The sequence below is a fragment of the Ochotona curzoniae genome, unplaced genomic scaffold (assembly GCF_017591425.1).
Source record: "Ochotona curzoniae isolate NIBS_2020 unplaced genomic scaffold, NIBS_Ocur_1.0 scaffold_4701, whole genome shotgun sequence".
Lineage (NCBI taxonomy): Eukaryota > Metazoa > Chordata > Mammalia > Lagomorpha > Ochotonidae > Ochotona > Ochotona curzoniae.
Window position 1 is genome coordinate 58,438,410 of NW_024467122.1, and position 15,999 is coordinate 58,454,408.

The window sequence follows — 15,999 nt, forward strand, 5'->3', positions numbered from 1 at the left end:
TTCATCATGGCAGCAGTGCTGGGAAGCATAGGGAAGGCGACTTCCACGACAAGGGCAACACTGGCTACTCCGGTGGCCAGGTTGGGCATCAAGAGGCTGGCGAGAGTCTTTCCCCAAAGAGCAGCTCACCTTGCCTGTCCATCAGAGTGGATAAACCACTTCTGTGTTTGTATTGGTGGGTCCAGGAGGGCAGAATTTCAAAGAACACCGAGCCCAGGTCACTGCAGCTTTACTGTTCTGCTCAAGTCTTTCTTAAAGCAATGATTGAGCAAACATGATTTCTAAGACACTACAGCATTATATGCACTTAAATTTACTGATTTACACAGTTAAACACTCACTAGAATCCACCAGCTCAGTTTAGTCTTGATTTAGCTGTGAAGAATTGCCACCCAAGAAATACTGCATGCAAGACTGCCAAGGCAATGCATCGGCCACTTAGTGAAGAACCCCGGGGAACCTGCCACCCGGAAGCATCTTTACGTCACGGTTTCACCTTGTATTTTAAGCTAATCACTCATGAGTAAGGGATTTGTACATAGAGCAATCATTATTTATCATTCAGTGTATTGATTAATTCTTAATCATCAAAGCATTGTTAGTTTAATTTACTGGAGTAATAAAATTATATTTCAAAAATTAGATTCAGAAGATTTCCTCCCAAATTAGTGAGATTTCAGTAAGAGTTCCCCACTCCCACCCCCAATCTGGCATTCCCACCGGTGATCCGCAGGAAATAATTCATTGAAGGCAGTTGCATACAAGATACCAGGAGATGATTTGTAATGTAAATGGTCTTAAGGCAGTAATGGAGGGATGACTGACACTTCCAACCTTCCTAGAAAACTCAATCTTACTACAGGTCATTGAACAAAAATCTTTAAAAAAAAAAAGATAAAGCAGCACTAATCCCAAACAACTTTTCTGAAAAGCTAACAGTACAACATAGATTTTTATATAGTAATATGGAATTAAAACATTTCAATGATTTTTAATATACTTATCAAACTTTTGATTAAAACTGTGCACTAAAATTTAATATAGGACTGTGAAAGAACTGTTTCAAAACTATTTGATAAAAAAAGAAAAAAGAAATCTTAGATTCTATGACAGTACTAGAATCTGGCAAGAGTAAAAAAAAAAAAAACTCCTCCATATTCATCACATAATCTCTGTTCAAAAGAACAAACCAAGTGTGAGCCTGACTTTGCTACTTCTTCCCTCCGACCCGGGAGCTTTACCCAAAGTCAATCAAAATCCTGGGTTGGCTTTTGTCCAGTGTATTCTCTGATCGTGACTCTAGCCCCCTTGTCTGCTGGAGGTGGATGGTATACATGATGGCTTGGGCACCAATGGTGATTATCCGCAGTCTGTAACGACAATCACCTTGTGCTGACAAACCTCTCGGGCAGCCAGAGGACCCGCCAGTGGAGGCAGCAGATTGTGGCACCTGGAATCTGTGAGAACCCCAACATGCTGGCTACCTTCCAGACCTTCAAGGTCGACCTGACAATACTCAGATGCTCAAGAGCCTTCTGTGAGAAGCACAACCTCTCTGTGCCCTTTTCATTTCCAGCAGTATCGTCTTATTTGCCTTACTCTGTCTCTGCTAGAAGAGGTTAACTAACAAGACAGGGTGATGTGGGTTTCCCCCAGAAAGAATAGCTGTGTTGGGTCCAACGGGCACTAGGCTGTACTGCAGGGCCAGGGACAACTCTCCTTACCAGGTTCTCGTTGGTTAGCCGGGTGATCTCGTGCTGCAGGCTGGCCTCAATGCGGGCCTCCGGAGGCAGCTGCAGGTTCTGGGCCAGCAGCTGCTGCTGCCGGTTGTTCTCCTCCTTTAGGCTCTGGATCTCCCCACGCAGGGCCTCCGCCTCGTTCTCGTGGCTCCTCTTTTGCGCCTGGAGCTGGGATTCCAGGAGTCTGCCGAGAAGCCACACAGGTTGGAAGTGGAGAGGATGCCCCGAGGTCCTGTCTAAGAGGGGCAAGGCTTCACCTCTGCAAGCGGATATGCTTTTGCGAATGTGTAGAATGTGTACCTTCTGGGTTGATTAAAAAATCTCAAATAAGGGCTAGTAGTGGAAACCACTGCTTTCACATGTGTGTCTTTCTGAACTGTATAAAGTTCCCAGAGGCACTGAGAAGCTTGGAGTTTTATTTCTTCTGAAAGGTTCACAGAAAATTACTTTCAAAAATCAATTAAAAGACACAGCTCTAATCTGGCATACTGTATTTACACACTAACGTTTCAACTGGCAAAGACTGTTATCTTTGCTGCAGATCAACTCTTCACTACAAAGGGGTGAGATGACCAACTCCCTGTCTAATGAGAGGGGAATGCCACCTCTCAGTGAAATAAATTTGACAATAATTCAAAACAACAATTAGATGTGCCTTTGAACTTTGAGTTACTAATTCCAGGCAGAGGGTGGGACCAGAGTCCCATTTTTACTTCCTATTCTTATCTCTGAATTACAAGCTGGAGAACCACTACAAGATAGAATGGGCTAAATCCAGACAGTTTTTAATTTGCTACATATATTTTAGACTTTTCATTTTCTCTTCTCAACAGCTTACAGAGCAGCAACAGAATCTCAACAAGCCCAGTTTTAGAACTTAACCAACAAAGTGGTTACTGCTTCTCTGACCAAAACACATGGCCAGCTACACCCGGAGAGCAGCCTAGGTCCCCAGTGGCAAGGACACCACAGAGAACGGCCTCCTTCCTTCATTACACACCCCCACTTCTGCACTTACTCCTTTTTCAAATGCAAAGGGAGTGAGGGTTAAAACTGAATGTGAAGAAAGTGAATATTCTAATTCTCTTGGTTGCCAACCACTGCGTCAAACTTATTGAAGCCATTGCGAACTGTTAACAGCAGACTAAAGATAATTCAGCGATCACAAATTTCCAAAGGATTTGAACAAATAATACCCCAAAGTTAATGACAGTGCTTTATGGTTAGAACAAAGCAGAATATGCAGAAGCCCCTGAACAGTAAATTAGGTATTAGTAAAAGTTAATGATGAAAATGAAATTTTCATGATTTTTAAGACACAAATATCACACACCAAATGAGTGACTATGTTAGAAAGTCAGCTGTTTCTTCCCTTTAAACATTTAATTTACTGTTGGCTAATTATCCTGAACTGCACCCATGCAGGGAGCTTTCTGACTTGCTGTTTCACAAATACGAATTCACAATAGAAGCACAGAATGCCTACTCATGGGTTTAACGTTGCTTTGGGCAGTATAATAATGTATAAGACCACAGTCGCATCGCAACAGGCATGCATAACCTGTAAACTGACAAAGTTGCTGTCTTGATTAATAAGTACTAGTCCCTATCACCACCAGTAATCCGTGCTCTTGTTGGAAGGCTGTTTTTCTTTCAACTCCTAGAGAGAGACATTCACAAATATCTGAAGGGAATTCTCGATAGCATCATTCACTTGCAGTGGTGGGAGCCTTTATTCTGCCAAGGGCCATTTGGATATTTGTATCATTTGCAAGTCATACAAAATGATGAACTGGAAAGTGAGCCTGCTCTAGATTGACCGGGTTTCAGGTCTTGCCTGCAGCTGCCTTGGCAGGGCCAGACTAGGTGACTTCATAGGCCTCTGAACCCTACAGCGCTGATGCTCCACGTCCCTGATGTGAGGCGAGCGACTCTCACTTTCATCATCAAATAATTTCTCAGCTTGGTGCAGAAGGTTTTTAAAGTGCTTGGCTGAATATGCTAAGTTTCACTGAAACCAGTTTATCCAGGGAAGATACTTAATGCACAAGAAATGCAAGTGTTAAAGTCAGGAAGCCGGTGTTAGTAAGAAAAACTGCAAATTAACAACATCCCGTGTCAGGAGACAAATATAACCTGTTGGCTTGTTTTAACCCTTCATAAACCAGCCACAGCTCTCCATCCTCATTCAACTCATGGAAATCCATAGCAGACGATCTTCCATGCAAAAGGAACAACAATGCAAAACACAAAGGGATACAGGATGGTAATGAGATGGTGACAATCGAGCAGCACATGTTATTTTAATATCTCATTAAGTGAGTAAGAATATATTAATTACAGATGATTTTAAGACATTACCACAAGAATTATTTTTGGTTTTTTAAATGGTTAACATGAAGCATCACAAGTAAATGAATAGAGATTAAAAAAAATTAAGAACCCACATCTTCAGCTCCTACAAATATAAGAAACGACTGAAAAAGGTGAGAAAGTTCCACTTTATTGTTTTATTCAGCTAGCAGGGTGATTTTATTATACCAGCAACGAGACTAGAGGCTAAGCAGGGTATACACACATAGGATGAACACTTCAGCTACTGTCTTCCTATGATAATCTTCACAATCTCTTTTAAATTGTGCTTTAAGTCTTCTAGGTAGGAATTTGTTTTAGCTTAATAAAAGCTGATATCCCCTTTAAAATTGGCACATAAAACTCTCACAGATGTAACATAAATAAAAACATGTGCAAAGTTCTCAGCACTTATGGCATAATTGTTTAAAGTTTTCTGTGTCGAAAATCAGTTTTAAGGATCAAGTGTTAATTTTAGTGGTTAAGGCACCAGTTAAGGCTCCTAAGCTTTATACCAGAGTATTTGGGTTTGACCCCCAGTTCTGGCTTCAAACTCCAACTCCTTTCTAAAGCAGACCCTTGCAGACAATAGTCATGACTCAAGCAAGTGAGTTCCTGCCACCTGTGTGGCTTTCAGTAGGACTTGATCCTGGATATTGCTGGTAATTTGCTAAATGAATCAGCAGATGGGAGCTCTAGCTCTATGTTTCTCAGATAAATAAGTCAAAATCAATAAAAACAAATAATTGTACTACCTGAAAAAACTAATTTTATTACCTTTGTGTTAAATATATTAATTAACAAACAATGACAAAGTTGGCCTTTCTTTTTCTTCTTCTTCTTTTTTTTTTTTTAACCTAGGACTTAAAAATAATACTTTTTTGGAATACCTGGTAAACGTCAGGACTTTTTCTACCTCCTTTTACTGTGTTCAGTCTCCCAGTAGCCCAATTTCTATCACTTGCCACATTGTGGAGGAAGATACACAGGTTCAGAAGACACCTGCAGAGGGTGGGTGGCTGGCAAGTAGCAGAGCCCACCCAGTGCCAGCTCACTCCACAGGCCAGTTCTCACTCCAGATTCTCCCTCCCTATTTCTACATTTACATAGCACATTTAAGGACTTTCCTTTCTAGTTTTTTTAATCTATCATCTCTCCCTAGAGAGTTCATCTATTACACATTATTTTACTCTAATTACTTTAAAATTTACTTTAGTCCACACATCTCTCCTGACTTGAGACCAATATATGGAACTGCCTAAGGGAATTCTCTCCTTGGATGTCCTCCTGATTTCTTAAACTCAGTCTGTGTAAATTTACTCATGACCCCCACCCAGCACTGTACCACAGCACACCACAGCTCCATGGCTGGAAAACGGCCTTGCCACATCCAACAAGTTTATCAGGAAACTTCCCTGTCCCTTGCAACACACTCAACTCACCGCCAGGCTCACTGGCCTCATCTTCTGACATATCTTTCAAAGTGTTCCATTTCTCTCAATGCAAACAGCCACCAAATAGGCCCAAATTGTCATAATCAGTCACTGGATTACGTGTAGTCACCTCTTAACTGGTCTACATGCCTTCGATAATTGTTCCATGGCAATCTGTTCTCTAATACATCAGGCAGACTAGCTTTCTAAATGTCAACTCTGATCACCTCTTTCTAGTTAAAGCCTTCCAACAGTTCCCACTATTCTTGAAATAAAGTCCAAATCTCCAGTAACTTCAGCCTCTGACATTTTTTTTTTAAGATGTGGTCCAGTATCTGGCATAAAGTGGGCATGGACATCCATGGGCATGTATACAATGACCTGTGGGTCATTGAATACTTGAGTGGACGGACAGTACAACATTCACATAGTTCTTGCTGCACCAACATTTTTTCTTAGATATAAAGGTATGCTTATAGTTTATATTCTTAAACTGAAATTTAAGTTTAACCAAATTATTTTAGAAGTGTTTCTCTATCCTTACCCATAAGAGGGTAGGGAGTACCTTACCTCTATATGGCACTGTTCTTTAATCTGTGAAGTGTTTATACATGCCAATACTGATATGATACATTGATAATGCATCTCTCCAGAATTTTCTTCCTTATCACTTGCCAGGTTGTCTCAAAATGGTCTGGTCTGCAGTTTTGTGAGCTCAATTCATTCGCATTAAGGCTCTGTTGGGAAGGGCTGGGGTAACAGAGCTGAGGGGAAATCCAAATATGAACCCTCATACTGCCCTGCTCAAACTCATTGAACCATTTTAGGGTTACATGGCCAACTCTGAGGCAATTCTAAACACTGCACTTCTCTTCACACTTAATTGCCCCCTACAAAACTTCACAAATAACCATGCGGAGTAACAAATGACAGTGACTATCCAGGGCAGCCCACACTGGATAGATGGGTTTCTTCTCAAGGTCCACCTCAAAGTTAAACTACATACACACCCACTAGCTTCCCTTGATGCAACGAACACTCTCCCTGGTGGCACTCGTCCATAATGCTGCCTTAATACATGAGATTTTAACTGAGACTACATTTGAAATCCTGGATTTTCAATGCATAAACACGTTAGCTTGTTGTACAAAAGCATGGTTCGAAGGCCAAAAAAATCAACACAGCTGTACCACATGCACAAGGGAACTATCAACTTACCTGTTGGTTTCTTTCAAACCAATGTAGGCTTGTGCTATTTCACCTTTATCTTTCATTTTTTGCACATCTTCCAAAAGTATTGTGGAGTCCGTCATTGTATTCTGAAGGGTAAATGATATATTTCACATTAACATCCAATCAAATGCTTTAAACTACATATGATTTCTTTCTTTTCTCCAGTGAGGGAGATTTACGTGCTCTAGGGAGTCACCCCAGGCCCATGTAACTGTGGAGGAAGTTCAAGGTGAAATTATACAAACATATGTGAGTACATGAGGACACTTCAAACTTTTGGAGGCCTTCTGTTTGTCTACAAATGTTTTATATGCAGAGATGTGTGTATACATATATATTTCACATAAAGTATATAGTATGTACTATAGTGATCATAATAGTATCAGGAAAACAACAAACCAACACTTGAACAAAATACATAGAGCTGTTTCTTCTACTATTTTCTCATCAGTTAGAATGAGATAAATGATAAAGGCTTCTAACAAAACACTAAAAATATGATATACAGTACATTTTTAAAAATTAAAGGCCCAGTGCAAAGAAGGTGGTGTTAAGATGATATGTTTTAGCAAAATGTAGGGTTTTTTTTTTCCCCTCACATCTTCAGATATATATAAATGGCAGGGGTTCAGCTTCATGTAAGTATCTACCATCTGCTGTTATTCAAAGCCTTTTTCTGTGATACAGCTTAGCATGCAACATAAGCTTTGGAAACAAACATGTGACAGGTCGGGATTACTAATGTCTGTATAGTTAAAAAGGCCTGTTATGCACATTCTGACTTGCCTGATGTGATTTCAAAATCCTTTTCTACTTAGCCACTATTATGTTGCACCTTTCCGGAGCAGACATGAAGAATCAATGCTCTGTGGTCTTGAAAGGATGATTAGTACGCTCCAAAATCTCACAGCTCATTTTATTCGTGTACATTGTATATACGTGAGCCTCTAGAGCCAGGTCTCACAACACAGCGGACTTAAGAGAATACACTTCAATACAGTGATTGCAGACATGTTCTAGCATGGCTTTGAAACCACAGGCTTAGCAATGTCTGCCCAGATTTCAGTGTGTAAGAAACATTCTTCAAAAATACTCCTTTATATATGCGTTCTTTAATCAGGCTAAATATATAACCTGATATACACTATTAATAAATATAGAGGTTAATTACATTTTAAAGATCTTGTCCATAAATACCACATACATATTTTTTCAAGTATGCTTTCTAAACAGTTAAAACAGATTTCAAAAAAATTTTTTTCTCTGAAAAGAAAAAAAGAACCAATTTTTCTACTCCATAAAGGATCATACTCATTTTTAAAACCCTTATGTAGTACCTTTCAAAGTCTCAAGTAAATAATCCTCGATGTATGCTTTGATATCTAAGACTGACTTATGTGGTTTGAATGTCCATAAAATTAAGCCACTTTATCTAATTATCTGGCCCAAGGGACAGCTGTATGTCTTTAAATGTTGTTGTCCTGGGGTATAAGTAGTGCTCGGTTCCCTTACCCTGTCTGCTCAGGCTAAGGAGTGGGAGCTGCGACATGAGGGTGGCCTCGGCGCAGTAGCAGAAGGCCCTTACTGCTTAGTCTGTCCCCACAAGGCCAGTGACCGGAAGTTCCGAGAGGATAGCACCCTGTGAGGTCAATCCCAGCACTAGCTGTCATGCAACAGGGAGAGTACAGAGCAGTGTGTTCTTCCCAGGCCTCTCCTCATCCTTGCTGAGCCAACAAAGCCACAGATGGAAGAAAAGAGCTCAGCAGCCTATGTGTCTGAGTAGACTCCAAGTCAAGTTTCCCCGACTCCCTGCTTGCGTGTGACCGACCATAACCTATAAAGTGAGTCACAAAGCTGATCCAGAATGGAATCTGTGACAACCACTATTTTCCACTGATTCCAAAAACAGGAAGGAATCAAACAGGAAATTAATCTGTAAACAAATAAAGATCGACTTGATGGATATAAAGTACCAATTGCATATATTTGGGAATACCTGTGTACTAAAGTTAGAAATAAATAGAAGTATTTACTAAAAATCGGAAGAAATCTTATAATTACCTTGTCATCCTGAAAATCAGAAGCCAGCAAGCAAACACACACACAAAAGAAGAAAAAACAATAAACCCTTAGTTCTACAAATCAATTTTTGTAGTCCCTTGCATAACAGGTAAAACTTAATTTAAAAAAAAAACATGAATTGTTCTAAAACTCTGTAAATCACAATACATGACACTGGTATAAAATAGATGCTAATATATATCCTTGTCATAAACCCTTATTAAGAGAAAAAAAAAACTCAAGCTTTTTTGAGTTGTTTGGGTGTCTCTGGCTGTGATATTTCTGGGTTCTTGAGAGAAAATGATCCTCCTGTTAACAAACATGAATAAAGTTTTCATCCCAAGTATGTGGGAGCCCCAGGAATGCCTACTGGTAGGTCTATGCAAGGCCTCCAGAGCCCTCTGGAGGTGGAGCAGATAAACTAGATGGGGCTGGCCCATCCTACCTGAACACTGCCTGCAAAGGAGTTGTAAGAGCTGACCAGTTGCTGAGCAAGACAAACAGCCCCAATGATGTTGGGAAGGCCTCAGTGTCAGGAGAGGACAGGACTGCCCAGGGTAGGCTGAGCTGGGTGAACAAACTTTGGTTAGACAGGGCTAGGCCACTGCAGGTGGGTGAACAGTTGACAAACGTGGCGTGAGGGCTGGGTCAGGCTTTTGATGCTGGTAGCATCATTTTCCTTTTCCATTCTCTTATATTATTCTAAAGTTTCTTGTGAGATTATATTATATCATATATAAATATACAATTACATGTAAATAAATTGTAAAAAGACTAGCAACTTTTCCCAAGGGAATGAGAGACAAGAATCCTGACTTTGGATTCCGTAGATGAGCAGAAACACAGCCTTGTTTCTTTGGCTTCAGGCATGATGGCAGTCTTTGGAATCAATCGAGGACAGGGATGCCTGCTTGGCCAAACCACAGCAGATGGCCTCTTTTCACCCCAGATTTAGTGATTGGTTTTAAAATTTTGAAGCCCGTTTCTTTACATAATCCCACTTGTTACAGGACTTTCCTCTCCCACCCCAGCACAAAATTATTTAGTCAGATATCTTGGATTTGAATTCACTACTTTTCTTTTCAAGATTTATTTATTTATTTGAAGGGTAAAGTGACAGAGAGAGACAGGAGAGAGAAAAACCTTCGATCTCCCATTTGCTGGCTTGCCCCTGAAATGACCACCATAGCTGGGGATGAGCCAGACCAAAGTTAGGAGCCAGGAACTCCATGTAAGTTTTCTAAGTGGGTGGCAGGCACGTAAGTACTTCAGCCACTATCCACTGCCTCCCAGAATGCAATTGCAGGGAGATAGAGCAGAAGTTGAATAGCTGGGAATCAAACTGGCAGTTTGATATTAGATGTAGGGCATTCTAAGCAGCAGCTTAACGAGCTGCACTGAAAACTCATTTTAGAACTGGCTATTTTTCAAAGCAGCGTTGATCCCAGGTGTGAGCTGCCTTAACCAAAACTAACTGTACATTCCAAATAAAGAATCCAAACCACACAGAGAAATAGCATTTCTAAAGGAAGCATACTCATATTTTTCGCAGCATCCAGCTCATTCTGTCATGGACACCTCACATGGTATGTGACCCAGCTGGGGTACTTGATGACTTGGTTCCTATGCCTTTGCTACGCACATGTGGGCAGAGACACAGAGCAGATTTTCAAGCTGATTATTAAGGTTACCTCTGATGGAAAGTGACAAACAGGCCTATTCTCATTAGTACATGGCACTACCAGGTCTCAAAACAGCCTCGGACAGGGAAGACCTCAGTGTGGAAACCCTCACTGCAGAGTCCCCAGTGACAGCCCCTCCCAGTGGGCATGGCTTCCCAGGGGAGCAGGGATCTCCTCCATGCAACTTCCACCCAGTGGTTCATTTCTAGCCTCTTCATATGTTACTTTTCCAGGCTATTTTCAAAAAGTAATTTAAAAGTTGCATTTAATTCCTCCCCAAGCATGACAACTTAAGGCCTTTGTATTAAATAGGATTTTATATCAGATCATAACTTACTATGGCCACATTAATGCAAAAGATTAATTTTTAAAGACTTTGCTCACAAGAGAGCGAGAGATAAAACTTAGGTCATTTAAAATTCATTGCTTTTAAAAATTATTAATTCTCTGAGTAAAAATGCTCATATATATTTGCTTCGTTATAACAGAAAAGAAGAAACAGGGAAGGCCTGGCACAAGATCTCAACTGGCCAATCCTCACCTGCAAGTACCTGCATTCCAAATGGGTGCCAGTTTGAGTCCTGACTGCCCCACTTCCAATCCTAGCTCCCTGCTTTTGGCCTGGGGAAGACCCACAAGTGGGTTCCTGGCTCCTGGCTTTGAATTGGCTCAGCTCCAGCCATTATGGCCATTTGGGGAGTGAACCAATGGATGGAAGATCTTTTTCTCTCTGTCTCCTCTTCTCTCCACAAATCTGCCTTTCCAATAAAAATAAGTCAACTCTTAAAAAAACAGAAGAAGAAGAAGAATTGAGTGTGGTCCCCACACAGCCACTTGAGCCCTGGACACATACTTACCTTGGGTTGGATGGCTTCCTTTTGGCTCACCAGCTGAGACCTCAGGATGAGCACTTCCTCCTTGCGGACATCAAGCTCCTCACTCACAGTGGCCAGCTGCTCCATGAGGACACGGTAAGCAGGTGCACCAGGAGCGGTCACCTCTGGGGCGCTCTTCTCACTAAGGGCCTTGCGTAACTCATTTAGCTCATTTTTCAGTTTTTTGTTTTCTGATTCTAGTTCTTGACGCTGTATGAAGAGATAAGGCAAAGCTCACTGTTGTCATCCTCAGCTTTACGCAGGAATGCTCTTCCCCTAGGCTGGCAGGGAAATTCTGATAGCAAAGATGTTCAGAGCTACAAGGGAATGACTTCCCAGGCCCTACAGCAAGCTCTGCTCACAAATTACTGAAGTCTAGTTTTTCAGCAATCCAGCTTCCACAGTCAAATGTATTCTGGCCTGCCCAGGAATGTTCATAGGTCTGGTGAGGTGAGCCCATCCTCTTGAGTCCAGGTTTTATGGGCACATAAACATGAGGGCAAATAAAAAGATCTATCTGGTTAAAACATCTCCAACAAATTGTGGATCCCTAAAATCTTTAGTAGACCGCTCTTACTTTCTATGTAAAGCAGACCTCTGAGATAAGAATTTAACTTTCAATTTTTTAAAAAAATTACCTTACCATTTAGGCTGATAAAATTCCTTCATGTTTCAATGACAATGCATAATGCAGTTCTCACACTTCCTCCCTGTGTGGCATGCCTGTGAAGTCAGCAGCGAGGCCTTGCTCTGAAGGTGGAAGGAGCGACTGAACACCTCCTTCCCCCAGCAGATGGACACGCACCTCCTTCATCCTCTCCACACTTCCACCAACCACCAGCCACCCTCATGCTGCCAGCTGGCTCTGTCCTCCCCTCATCCTGTTCAAACAACAGCAGTAGGAACCCAGAAAAGAGTGCCAGCGATGCTAAGATCCAGTTATCATAAGATATTGACTGAGAACCACTGAAGTAGATGAGCATTTTAAAGCACTAGGAACCCTATGGTGCCTTCCTTATTTAGCATGTGACGCAAACCTGACGATGATGGACATGACACACACCTGTATAAGGAGCAACTCTTTTATTATTATTTATTTCCAGAGAATCAATCCTGGGCGCCTCTTACCAGACCTATGTGGAATCCTTCCCCTGCTGGTTTAGGAATTATGTAATTCCCCATTCATTAATCTAGTCTTCTGTGACAGTGTGCACTTGGACTCCTACCAACCAGTCGGCATGAATTGCTCTTTTCTGTATTAGAAAACAAATGAATGTCTTTATTGTGATGCCTCAGCTCTGGTATATGTGTGATGTATCCAAACCTTCACTGAGCATCATAATCACCAGTGGTGGGGTCTTGTTACAACACAGATAATTGGTCCCTTCTGCAGATTCTGACTTAATGGGTCCAGGAGCGTGAAGTCTGAAAACCCGCATTTCCAGCAGGTTTGCAGATGATATCTTATAACTGTGAATCTGGCTCATGTACACGACAGAGAATACCTTCACGTGGCTGTTTTTTGAGGGCGTCAAGAGAGGACTCAGAGAGTGGACTTCCACCTCCATGCCCTTGGTCTGTCGCCTCACCCCTAATCGGATTTGGCTTTGTTTTTTAATTTGGAAAGGAGACAGAGAGAGAGAGAGAGAGAGAGAGAGAGAGAGAGAGATTGTGGGTGTGTAGGGAGAGGGTGAGTGAGCTTCCACCTACTGGCTCACTCCCCAAATGCCTGCAAACAGCCAGTGCTAGGAAGGGACACGGCTGGGAAGTAGGAACACAAGCCAGGTTTCCCGTGTGAGTGCCAGGGACTCCCGGGATGTGCATTAGTGGGAAGCTGGTGCTAGGAGCCATAGCTGGGAATTGAGGCTAGGTGCTCCAGTGTGCGATATTTTAACTGCTAGGTGCACACAAGACACCTGTGTTCTAAGTGGCACATGTAGCAGTTGAATGCAGGTAGCCCAGAACCCCTGTCTTTACTACTGCAGTCTCAAATGGCACCTACTTTTCTTGCTCCTGTTTAGACTGAAGTCTAGCTTCTGAGAAACAGAATTTCCGTAATGCCTGAAGAAGGTTTATCTGGGGACTTTTGATCAAACCTCTAGCCCTTAAGGATGTTCTCCGAGACAAAAAAACAAAAAAGCAACTCTGGGCAAGTCTTTTGCCAACGTAAAAGAGTTCAAATCTTGGGCAGAAATTCCCCAGTACCTTGAGTGACTCATATTCCAGTTCTGCACCTCTGACTTGGGGTCTTTCTTCTTCCTGAGGAAAAACATGAAATAAAAATTTTATCTTTTAATTGTCACATGTTCACTTTTAAGAATATGTCCCTGTCCTACAGAAGTTAGCCCTCAGCAGTCTAACCAAACATGGCTTGGCTAAGGTACTTCTGGGCTACATTCTCACTAAAGAAGCCATGGCGGACAGGGAGCCCCAGGCCCGCCTCAGCAGCCGGGTTCACCTCGGGCCAGGAGCGACCACACTGCGCACCTTTGCCTTGCTGCGCAGCACCTGCTCCTCCTTGCGGTCCAGCTCGTCCTGCATCGCCTGCTTCTCCTGCTCCAGCTCCGTGACGCGCTTCTGCAGCTTGAGAAACAATGACATGTCCAGAGGGACCTTCTTCTCACTTGGCTCCTAAACCCCAGGAGGGACACGCACAAGGCAAGGAAAAGATCATGAATAGCTCTGGAGGAAAAGTAATGAAGAATATACATGAAAAAATGCTCATTTCACTAACAACTGCAGAAATGCAAAATAAACAACAGAAAAACACTGCCTCTCTCTTATCAGAGTGACAAAGACTGAAAGATTCACAAGACCCTGTGTGGGCAATCATGTCTCGTGACGTAAGTGGAAATACAAGAAAACTTTCTAAAAAAGCTGTTTCACTGTATTTTTTTTAAAAAATAAATGTATATACCTGCTAACCCAACAAATCTGCATTTAGGAATTAACCCTATAAAAATACTCAGGTAAATATGCAAAACATGTGGGGAAAATGTTTATCGAAGCATTTTTGTAATTTTGCAAAACTTTGACAGGAACTTCAATGCCAGACCAAAAAAAAAAAAAAACCTGTTCAAATTATTGTATTGTCAACCTGAGAAATATTTTACAATTGCTAAAAGATTTACATGAGCAGATAAATATACTTCATCCCAGACAGATGAAGTACTAAATTAACACTGTATATTGTGGTACAGAATATACACTACAATCTAATTTTTGTTTTTTTAAAAAAGGCACATAACGATATGTGACTTCAAAGTTCATACGTAGAATGCGCATACAAAAATCTGAGAGCCCATCAGTGGTTGCCTTGGGGGCTGAGAGATACTTTTTCCTTTGCACATTTCTTTATCTGAATTGTTTACAATAAGCAGACACTAGATTGCAATCACATAGAATGATTTTGGAAAAGGTGAAGAGCCAACAAACACTTATTAAGATCTGCTAGAGGAAAGTGAGAACCCAAAGCAGAGAGCGCCCTTCAACTGAAAGATCCCCTAACAGCATTCAAGGCTTTGCTTTGCTTTTTCTTTTCTTTTTCTTTTTTTTAAACTGGCTATAAAACAGAAGAACTGCTGAGGCTTAACAAAGGCATACTGATTAAAACAGATATGGAAAGAATCAAATATCCTTATGGTACTTCTCAGAGTGTTATAATTGTGCTATCTTGCTTAATTGAGGTTTTAACTTTTAATGAGGTCAGAATGAAAATAACTGCATCATTAGCCTTAATGTAAAGTATATCTGTTGATGGAGAAGATAGAGAGGGAATGGTTAAAATAACATCTAACTACATGAGGCCAAAATACACTACTTCAGTGCTTCGAAAAGCTTATCTTTCCGGCTATTCATAAAACAGGATGCTTAGTTGTGTCTTAGGGACATAGGAGTGGAACAAGCTTTTTAGAAATTCTAGAAAATTGGGCCCAGTGGCGTGGCCTAGCGGCTAAAAGTCCTTGCCTTGAACGCACCGGAATCCCATATGGGCACCGTTTCTAATCCCAGCAGCTCCACTTCCCATCCAGCTCCCTGCTTGTGGCCTGGGAAAGCAGTCGAGGATGGCCCAAAGCCTTGGGCCCTGCACCCATGTGGGATACCCGGAAGAAATTCCTGGATCCTGGCTTCGGATCGGCACAGTACCGGCCGTTGTGGTCACTTGGGGAGTGAATCATCAGACGGAAGATCTTCCTCTCTCTCTCTCTCCTCCTCTCCGTATATCTGACTTTCCAATAAATAAATAAATCTTAAAAAAAAAAGAAATTCTAGAAAATAAGGACAGGCAGGATAAAGAAAAATTTAGGAATAATCTCATATGCAGACAAAACTCCAATTTTATCAGTATTTTTCTCTGCATCTACAGATTTAAAAAATTTGTGTAGTATGTCTTTATAAATTTGATTGCCTTTTAGTCTTAGTGCTACACTATAGTTCTAACTGTATAGTAAGTATAACATCATCTAGCCATTATCTTGCTGATGTATGTTGAGAATGCTTTGCTGTTTTTGCTACTGAATATTGAAATTAATATCCTAGTACATCCATATCTAACATGAACTATTTTAAGTCTCTTACATGGAACCAAAGTACACATTTCCAAATTGAATGGATGCTTGTTTTC

The 15,999-nt window shown here is 41.3% G+C and overlaps 1 protein-coding gene across 1 annotated transcript in view; it reads right to left on the reverse strand.

Moving 5' to 3' along the window:
- The window catches only part of MYO5A (myosin VA), a 174,619-nt gene that overhangs the window by 23,973 nt on the left and 134,647 nt on the right, over positions 1-15,999 (reverse strand). Inside the window, exons 26-32 of the mRNA XM_040969826.1 lie at positions 13,863-14,006; positions 13,581-13,634; positions 11,358-11,585; positions 8,819-8,827; positions 6,743-6,843; positions 3,876-3,956; positions 1,725-1,923 (exon numbers count right to left, since the gene is read on the reverse strand). Coding sequence (XP_040825760.1) covers positions 1,725-1,923; positions 3,876-3,956; positions 6,743-6,843; positions 8,819-8,827; positions 11,358-11,585; positions 13,581-13,634; positions 13,863-14,006 — 816 coding nt within the window. The remainder of the gene's footprint in view (positions 1-1,724; positions 1,924-3,875; positions 3,957-6,742; positions 6,844-8,818; positions 8,828-11,357; positions 11,586-13,580; positions 13,635-13,862; positions 14,007-15,999) is intronic.